We start from the raw sequence: 9,561 nt of genomic DNA, 5'->3' as shown, positions 1-9,561 counted from the left end.
GGATTTTGGGGATTTCATTCAGGTTATTTAGGAAAATAGTTGTATCATCGGCTAACTGGCTGATAGAGAGCTCTTTACCCAGGATAGATATCTTACCAAACTCGGCATTTTTAATCAGTATGGAAAGCATTTCTGTTGCTGCGATAAACAACAATGGCGAGATTGGACATCCTTGTTTTATTCCTCTGCAAATCCTAAATCTTTGTGAGGTGCCGCGTGGAAGACACACTGAACTGTTAGTATCTCTATACAGTCATTTGATTAAATTAATGAAGTTACCTCCAAAACCGAATAAATCAAGGGCCTGAAACATAAATTCATGTTCTATCATGTCGAAGGCTTTGTAAAAATCTAAAAAAAAAAGGACAAAACCCTGGTTTTTAATTAGGTAGTTGTAGTCAATCAAGTCCAAAATAAGGCGGATATTATTATGGATTGAGCGACCTTTTATAAATCCAGACTGTCAGAAATAATTTGAGTTATGCCCGATTTTAACCTGTTTGCAAAAATATGTGTTAGAAGTTTATAATCATTATTTAATAGAGTAATTGGTCTTAAATTATCAAGAAGAGTCGGATCTTTCCCAGGTTTAGGTATGAGTGTAATTACCCCTTGTTTCATAGTGTGTGTGAGAGACCCATTTTCTAAAATTTCAGTGAGCATTCCAAACACAAGGCTTCTAATATGAACCCAAAAATGTTTGTAAAAGTTGCTGGTCAAACCATCACAACCTGGTGCTTTATCTTTGGGTAAAGCATTTAAAGCTCTATCTAACTCTTCCATGATAATTTTGCCCTCACAGGTCTTTTTAAAATTTTCATCAATTTTAGGAATCAGGTGTTAGATTGGAAGAATGTCTCAGCCAATGGTCTAGAGTATGAAGAGGAGTACAAATTACTGTAAAAGGTAAAGATTTCTTTAGATATTAATTGAGGGTCAGTGCACAGCCGACTATCAATTTGTAGACTATTTAGCATTTCTCTCTTGTCTTATCTTTTCTAATATACGAAAATATGCTGTACTTTTTTGCCATCCTTGATCTATTTGGCTCGGGATCTCAGATACGGTGTGCTCCTTTGGCCTTTTTAGTATAAATATCGTCTAAAGAGGACTGTAGTATACTTTGACGTTGTTTGTCATTATCATTAAAAAAGGGTTTCGAGCAGATGTGATTAAGTTTTCAACTGTTATGTAAATGAAAATGCAGATTTTCTGCCGCATCTGGCCCGCGGGCCTTGTGTCTGACACATGTGAGTTAAAGGCTCTGCTGATACTTGCTAATGTGTGATTGGCCTTTACACCTGAGTACTTGACAGTTCTGCATTCCTGACATTGCATAAAGGCATACATCTAGGCTGTAGTTTTATACATATTTAATGTAAACCCCCCCCAGGTCCTAGTGCTGGTTGTGGTCACCCACCCACCCCACCCCCCCACACCCACCCCCCCACACCCACCCACACACACACACACACACACACACACACACACACACACACACTTCTAAAACTACGTCCATGCCTACAGCACCTGGCTTTTTAGTCCAGTTCACAGACGTAGAAAGACATTGTGAAGATATGATCAAATGAAACAAGCACAATATGACACGCTGAAGCATAAGAAACTAAATAATCACGAGAACAAAAATAAATGGGAATAACAGTAGTGTGAAAATAAAGTATAAATTATTGTAACTCCCTGTAATCTAAAGAAGAAAAAGACTGTTATGCCACTGTTTCCAGACAATGTCATTGTCAGTTTTGGCTTTAAAAACAATTACAAGGGAAAAACGTAAAAGTTTTATTTATATTCCTATGTACAGATGGAGAAGAGGAGGGTGGTTGGAGTTTGGAAAGTCCCGTCAAACTTCCAGTGTTTGTCGAATCTTCAGACAATGAGCTCAGAAATTCGTCAGGGAGCAGGAAACCAGGGATGACAGAGAGTGGGAGAGTTCAGCCGGAGTCAGGCCGCGACACCACCACCACCTCCATCTTCAGGAAGTTGTTGCACGTGTTGTTGACTGGTATTGTGAGTGTAGGACCCCCGGAGGAAACAGGTGCCCTCAAATGTATTGTTTTCACATCGAGAAAAACACAAAAACATGACCGGATAACTGGTTCAAGAGCTGATTCATGTGTGGAAAAGCGAATGAAATGACTCAAATATAGGGAATGTGTCAACAACAAAAACACAAATGATATAAAAACAATTTAATTTAGATTTGTCCTGCAAATGAGCTCATACAAATTTATTATAATCACAAACAATTTAGTTGCTTTGAGTGTTTAAATATCTTCATCCATGACGGCATATTTAGTTCGCTTCTACGTTCTATACTCCTAAAGAGAGCAGTTTCCCTCCGGAGGTACAACACAAAGGCCCCAGGCCGTAAGATTAGCATAAATCGGAGTTAAATACACATTTCCTAGAAAACTCATGAAGCGCTTCCTCATTTCAGACGTTACATAACTCATCACCTCCGTGTTTAACATACTTTATCCTTCCTTCCACTCTTCACAAGCTTTCTTTGCCTCTTCCCGTCTCCTCACAAACATTCAGACACTTGCTCCAACACTTTTCTGTTTCCAACCCTTTACCTTTGCCGTGTTTTAAGCCCCATTCATCCAACACGTTCAAAAGCTTAGCTTAAATGTAAAAAATAAATCTCTTCCTGCCCCCAAAACACTTTTAGTTAAAATGGGAATTCTCGGCTCAAATGTGAGATTTTCGGACACATTTCCTCTTCAGCAGGCCTGCAGGAGCGGCTGGAACGGCTCAGTCAGCACCTTGTAGCGGATCTTGGTGTTGGTGACGGCTCCGTGTTTCTGACGCAGGTGAAGGCGCAGCTGGCTCTTGTGCCGGAAGTGAAGGTCACACTTTTCACACTAGAAAACACACCAACAACTGACTGGACATGCGGGACACAACGGGGTGGGGAGTTTTGGTTTTTATTGGGTGATCTGCGACTTACAGAGTAAGGTTTCTCTCCGGTGTGGATGCGCAGATGACTCTTCAGGGTCTGCAGGTGACGGAAGCGGGTGCCGCAGGTGTGACAGGGGTAGGGTTTCTCACCGGTGTGAATCAGGATGTGGGCCCTGAGGTGGGCTACCTAACAAAGCAAACACAGACAAAAACAAGACTTCACTCGGTCACCAAACATCATCAAGTTCCTAGGTTATTTGGACAATGTGCTTGAAAGTACCAACTTTTATACAGGTGTATAGTTTTGATTTGGTCAACAAGTGTACCTGCTTTATTCTGAATAAAATAATCAATATTTACTTTTCTAAGCACATTGCTGAAGTGCTTCTTGTCAAAAACACAAAGTTTTAGCTTTTGTCTCTTCAAGGCACACCTATCGTATCCTTAACTCTGTCTATAGGCAGCTGAATGAATGGAGGATGCTCTCTGGCTGAATAACTCTGAACTAAAGTCTAGCAAAAAGAAAAAAAGCACAATCATAAGTATTTTTTATTGTTAAAATGTTTATTTGCTACAAACATCACTGTAACGGGGAGCCAAAGTCACGCCCATCTACTTCCAGACCACGGGTCTCCTACTGCTAAAAACAAAATGAATGGGAGTCGACGAGCAAGGTGAAGTTGTTTTCTGATTCCGGTCCGGTAATGTGTCGCAGATTTCCCATGTGATGTCTGTCAATTTTAAAGATGCATTTTGATGCCAAGAAAGCGCTTATTTTCGAACGGTGGCCAAAGTTCTTTTAGGTTTGATGTGAAAAGACGTAAAGAACTGCAAATGTTCATTTCACCAAACTGACTTCATCGGACCAGCCGCGGAGAAGAGGAGAAGAAAAATTGCTGCGAGTTTATGAGCCATGAGCCGACCGGAAGGGGAGGAGACTTAGGCTCCCTACGTCTAGTTTTGTGGCTGAATCGGTAAATACAACACCAGGCGGCCGGGTCATAAGGGTAATTTCTAGGGATGCACCGATACCAATACCAGTATCGGTATTGGTAAAAGTTAACCGATACCAGGAACCGATACCAATGCAGTTGCTTGAAAATGGCTTCACTATAACTTGACATTTCTGTTCACCCAATATTTGAGTTTTGTGATGATTTTTATTCATATATTTTACTTTTTATCTACCTCACAGTCTTTTCCTGTTGAAAGCAGAGAAGAAATTAAAATCTGTATTCCAAATCATTGCATTTTTTTTTGTGTGGTAGAAGTATCGGTATCGGCGAGTACTCAGATCCAAGTATCGGTATCGTATCGGTCTGGAAAAAAGGGGTATCGTTGCATCCCTAGTAATTTCACTTAATGTAAAATTTTCTCATTTTAGTCACAAAAGTGTTTTAACTACATCTCAGGTTTTTTTTTTTGTTTGCTTTTGTTTAGTTTTATTTGCATTTGGCTGCCCTCAGACTTGTGTCGTATTTCTTCTAAAATGTGTTCAAAACTCCATCAACACAAAAACAGGGTCTTGCCAGTCACAGAAGAAAAACTGATGAACCATACCGATGTTTAGAGCGATTTTAGGCACTCCTCTCGCAGTTAAATGAAATGTTGAGTTTACTTAGCCGAGTTACGTCAACTTGTTTCGCTAAAGTTATATGCATTGTTATGTTAGGAGCAATGGAATGTTATTATTTATATTCATGCAACTAGGTTTAGTGGAAACAGGTGGCGTAACTAGGTTAAGTAAACTCGACAATTCGTTTTTAGAGTGTTGGAGGAAAATGCTCATTGCTGTGGCAAACCAGAGCATATCACCATAATGAAGTTGGTTCATGTGGATGAAACAAATGAAAGTATTTAGCAGCTGATCCCCTTTTCCACATTTAATAAAAATATTTATGCAAACTAGCAGAGGAAGTGCTGGAACTGCCTTAAGGGAGGTTTAAAAGCAGCTTTTTCTGTGAGTACAATAACTAGTTTGGTTAGATTTTGGTCATTTTTGTAACATTAAAGAAGACAAAATGTGCTATGATGCTCGCCGTGGTCCTCACCTGGACAAATCTGGCTCCGCAGGTGTCGCAGCGGTAGGGTTTCTCTCCTGAGTGGATTCTGGTGTGAGTTTTCAGGTTGGCTGGTCGGTTAAACTGGGCCCCACACACGTTACAGCGGTACGGCTTTTCTCCTGCTGGCACAAAGTCCACCGCTCTTACACTTTTCTGCTCATTTGGAACAAAGCTGAAGAGAAGGTCAAGGTTATACCTGAACAGACGGATTTGGTTCGACGAAGGGTGCCAGAGAAGCAGTAGGGCACATGGTGGTTCTCACGTTTGACTGGAGGTAAGCTCCGGTGGGCGGTTTCTGAATAAGAGGGAGTCGGTTTGGTAAAATCGGAGCCAGGTGAGACTGGAGAAGACGGCACCAATGCATTTTATTTGATTGTGTAACACTGGCTTGTTTTAATGAGCTCTTTATGCCTACCTGACCCCTTCTTGTAAGAAGGAGGAACTTTTGGGTGTCCCAAGGAGGGAGGTGGCCCGAGGGGAGGGGCTCGGCCAGAACCCTCATAGCAGGAGGCCTGCCCCTGGCTGAGGAGACCAACAGCTTTAACAACAATATTTTCACTTTTCTTCCTCTGATTCGTCCTAACGCTTGATATTCTGGTTTACCTATTAATCTGACCAGGCACTTCTCCAGACCACGCCTCTGTTGGAGCTTTTGTCATGTTGTCCTCATGTTGAAGCTCCTCTGTCTCCTCTACTTTCACAGCAGCAGCAGCAGCACAGAGAGGATTCAGGACAATGTACTTATACTTCTTCCAGTTGCAGACCTTTGGGTCTGGCGTGGCTTTAGTTTCACTCTAAAAACACGATTAGAAATCACTGAATCATTTCAGTTTTCAGATAAACCTCAGAATCTATATTTCGTCTAAAGACGCACCACAAGGTTTTTGCTGCAGGTGTTAGACTCAGCTGGGGAGTTTGGGTGGCAGCTGGAGCGATCAGGGCTGTTTGGAGATGAAGTTGGGCCGCCCAGTTCCTCTGACCGGGGCTGACGGGTCGGGAAAACCCCTGGGTTAAGAGGAGCCTCAGGAAAAATGGGAAACCTGCAGGAGAAACAGGAAATGCTGTGATGAGCGACAGACAAAGGCTTACAGGCTGCAGCAGCAGCCAAAGAGATTGTCTCGAAACCACACACACGGAAATAAAAAGATTAATCTTTAAGAAATGCATTCACTGACCTTGTTTCCCCTGCTGATGGGGGCGATCTCTGGGGTCCTGGATCAGGCAGGTCCCCTCCTTTAGGAGAAACAGACAGCCTGGAGTCCAGCTCCATCTGGGGGTGTCTGGTGCTCAAATTCTCTGTGCTAAAAAACAAAAAAACAAAAAAATAAATCTCGTTCAGAGCAAATCCTGCAGAAATTATTCAGAAAATCTTGTCAGATTTGCAGGACCCTCACCAATGCAGCTGCATGAAATCCCGGCATGTGTCAGCCACGTGGTCCATCTGCAGGTAGGCAGCCACGGCCAGCACTCCGGAGACAATGTCCGGAGTCAGAGGGAGGCGGGAGGTGTACATGAAATCAAGCAGCAAGGAGACGCAAGATGGGTCCAGCGTGTTGGGGAGGGAAATGGTGGAGAGATGCTCGGTGCTGCCACCACGACCCTGGAGTAGCACCCGGCGGGAGTACAGAGAGTAGAAGAAACCGCTGTACGGAGGGCAGAAGAAAAGGCCGTTTGGTTTTAGGAAGATGTCTAAAATGAAGATGGAAACATCTGGAGAAAATCTTCCTTGAGCACTAACCTGCAGGCCACGAGCACAGCGCAGTGCGCCTGCATCTGCACGCTGCCAACCACCAGGGTGGTGTCGGTCAGGATGCCTCTGTGCCGGAGTTCATTCAGGTTCTGCAGCACGTCGTTGGAGTGGCGAGTGAACTCTTTCACGTATCCCTCAGGTCGAATCGTCTGGTCCCTCTCAGTCCTGTAGACTCCCAACGCCTCCATCTCCTGGATCTACTATAAAGCATCAAAAGTCATCAGTATACTGGCTAAAAGGCTAAATATTAGCATTAATTCAGGGTGTGCGACAGGCCCACCTGTAGGTAACTGGTAGAATAAATAAACTGGAGTGTCCTAGACACATCTGTTAGGTGAGACCAGCTCCCTACTCGTACCTGCATGATGAGAAATAAAAAAAGGACACTTTATTGTCCTTACTTGTTTTACACTGCCTGTGATCAAATTTGTCCAACTAAATCTGGAAATGTTATCCAAATTACAAGTATACTGGTTATAAATGGTTAACAGCAAACAGGGTAATAAAAGCACACAACAGTCTTAGTCAACAAGTAGATGTTTGTATGTCTGGGACTCACCCCGACCAGCAGGGACGAGAGCAACGCGCCCTCTGTCAAGACAAACCCTTGGCTTGGCGTTGGGTCAGCAGTCAGAGGGAAGGATCAGCCTCCGATGCTTCAGAGTAACGGTGTGAGGGCGGATTAACGGCAGGGAGCTCTTTATAATGTCCTACAGGAAACTCCCTTACAACCACAGCAGCTTGTTTCCTCTTTCCTCAATGGCCCCACGCGCACAGTGGAAGCAAAGCAGGAAGAGCCGTGGCCCAGGCTCCAGGTCCCAAGTATTTTTAGGGGCCTATTAGTTTTTCTAAACCCCCATGGCTCTGTGAGAAGTAATGGCAGGAAGGCTTAGTGTGTTTTTGTGTCACGGTGAAAAAAAAGACATTTTTGGACCTCTTGGGGCGAATCGGTGCGCGCCTGGCTGTCCAGGGGCGAGTCGGAGAACATCCCCCACCAACGCTTTCCTACTCTTCAGCCCTCTCCAGGAGAAAGGAAGCTGCCTAAAAGGAAGCTGGAACACCAGCTCATTGTTTGATAAACAAGCCAATCATTGAGATGTTGTCTTTTCAAGTTTTTTTTAATTAATTTCTGCAAAGTTGATGCATTTTTCCAACGCTCAGGTATGCTGAATGCCCTATGATGTTGCTGAGGTAACAGCAGGAAAGTCAGACACTTCAGCAAAGAATGAATCACAAGATCGTCGATTCACATTCAGCGCCGGTTTAGAGTTGAAGAAAAAAAACAAGAATGTTAGTTAGCTCCTTTACATTTTGCTTTCGAGCAACCAGATTTTCATTGGTTCTTTGGATTTTCTTAGAACTTTAGGTGATGTTTCACTCAGTTTGTCTAATATAATTTGTCTGAACACTTGACTCTGATCTATAATTCATTTAGACATAAAAGACTGATGAGCAAACCACAGCTGGGTCTACACTTAACCTAACCTAGCTACGTGTCCGCTGGTAGGTTTTTTACTAGGAGGCTGTTAATCAAGTTCAGTAAGTGTTAAAATGTTCAGTCAGTAGTAGCATATGGGACTGAATCTGAAACTAAATTGAAAACAAACAATTTTTGTTTGTGGCCAACAACAACAAAACTATCTGGCTAAAGAAAACAAGCTAGTTGGTAATCTGACAAAGACAACTTGTTCCCATTTCACTTTATGAAAACCGCCGAAAAAAGGGTTAAGACATGTAAACAGTATTTTAGCAAGGTGACTTAAGATGTGAACTATTTCGACACATCTGATCAGGCAGGTCCAAAGTGCGGCCCAGGGGCCATTTGTGGCCCTCAGAGTGATTTTGTGTGGCCCCCAACTGCATTTCTAGAATGAAGAATTTAGTCTCTCCAGCAGGCTATTGGTGTAAAGTTACACCCTAACATTTTTATGTTCTGATTTTTCCTAATAAGTCTGTCTTTTTACCTAATTTAGGAATAAATAAAACAATAACCATAGAGTACTTATTGCATTTTCTAAACAGAGACACCCAGTTTTGTGGCCAAGGAGGACCATTAACTTGACGATTTTGGCCATGGTCTGGAAAAGTTAATACCTGCATTTTTCTTGCTAGCTGGTAAAGTAGAGGCAAATTACTAGCTAACCACCTAGCTTGAGACTTTCAAACTAATGGTGACACATTCAGTCTATGGTCAGATACACAGTTTCTTTCCAATATTTAGCCAAACCTATAAAATAAAAATACTAAACACCAAAAATGTTCTACAGTGGATTTTATTCATTCAGGATGTAGAAAAAGATGGTTATTGGGTCCCTTCACTTGTTGCTTGAGTACATTTTACATCTCATCCATAAAAGCTTCAGTTCTGAGTACGGGAGTTCATGACTTATAAGTAAGTTTGGTTGTTCCTGGAAAAGTTTAAATCCTCCCAACTTTGAGTAACTATGTTAATGAACCAAACCAACCACAGAATCTTCACATGGAGGTAATAAGTGCTCCATAAACTGTCCGGAAGCCTCTGGCGTGCTGCCTGAGAGCAGAGCCAATGTGTTGTGAGCGCCAAGAGGAAGGAAGCAAGACAAACTGATCTCTCTAGATGGTAGACACCTTCTCTTAGAGCTGAAAAACAAACTTTGTCCCACCCTGAGTGAGAGAAATGCAGCCGACAGATGTGCAGGAACTTCTACGTGCGCGCGAGCACACACACACACACACACACACACAGTTATGAATACATCCTGCAATACTGCACAGACACATGGATGAAAACGCCGGTGCAGGACATCCGTCAATAATATGAGGCAAAGCAGGAGACAGAAAAGAAGA

The 9,561-nt window shown here is 42.7% G+C and overlaps 1 protein-coding gene across 5 annotated transcripts; it reads right to left on the bottom strand.

Annotated features, from left to right (window-relative positions):
- Window positions 1–2,195: 2,195 nt before the first annotated feature.
- On the bottom strand, window positions 2,196–7,456 carry bcl6b (BCL6B transcription repressor). 5 transcript variants are annotated; one of them, XM_015977233.3, is made up of 12 exons: window positions 7,295–7,456; window positions 7,016–7,093; window positions 6,724–6,935; window positions 6,380–6,628; window positions 6,161–6,286; window positions 5,860–6,025; window positions 5,589–5,779; window positions 5,401–5,507; window positions 5,182–5,325; window positions 4,974–5,107; window positions 2,972–3,109; window positions 2,196–2,885 (listed from the first exon to the last, which is right to left on the bottom strand). In XM_015977233.3, the coding sequence occupies exons 3-12, from the start codon at window positions 6,921–6,923 to the stop codon at window positions 2,745–2,747; spliced, it is 1,596 nt and encodes a 531-aa protein (XP_015832719.3). In that variant the 5' UTR covers window positions 6,924–6,935; window positions 7,016–7,093; window positions 7,295–7,456; the 3' UTR covers window positions 2,196–2,744. The 5 variants fall into 5 exon arrangements, with proteins under 5 accessions (XP_015832719.3, XP_015832721.3, XP_015832722.3 ...); XM_015977235.3 differs by having other exon boundaries at window positions 4,974–5,104; XM_015977236.3 differs by having other exon boundaries at window positions 5,182–5,280.
- Between the last annotated feature and the right edge of the window lie 2,105 nt (window positions 7,457–9,561).

The sequence above is a fragment of the Nothobranchius furzeri genome, chromosome 2 (genome assembly GCF_043380555.1).
Source record: "Nothobranchius furzeri strain GRZ-AD chromosome 2, NfurGRZ-RIMD1, whole genome shotgun sequence".
NCBI lineage: Eukaryota > Metazoa > Chordata > Actinopteri > Cyprinodontiformes > Nothobranchiidae > Nothobranchius > Nothobranchius furzeri.
This window is presented reverse-complemented; position numbering and strand designations above follow the sequence as displayed.

Bases quoted from the DNA above. Each gene is read 5' to 3' on its own strand.
- bcl6b (XM_015977233.3), bottom strand. From the start codon at position 6,923: ATGGAGGCGTTGGGAGTCTACAGGACTGAGAGGGACCAGACGATTCGA. The intron at 5,508-5,588 runs GTAAACCAGAAT...TGGTCTCCTCAG, and splicing joins GTGCCTGGTCAGATTAATAG to CCAGGGGCAGGCCTCCTGCT. The intron at 5,326-5,400 runs GTAGGCATAAAG...CGTCTTCTCCAG, and splicing joins TTCTTACAAGAAGGGGTCAG to TCTCACCTGGCTCCGATTTT.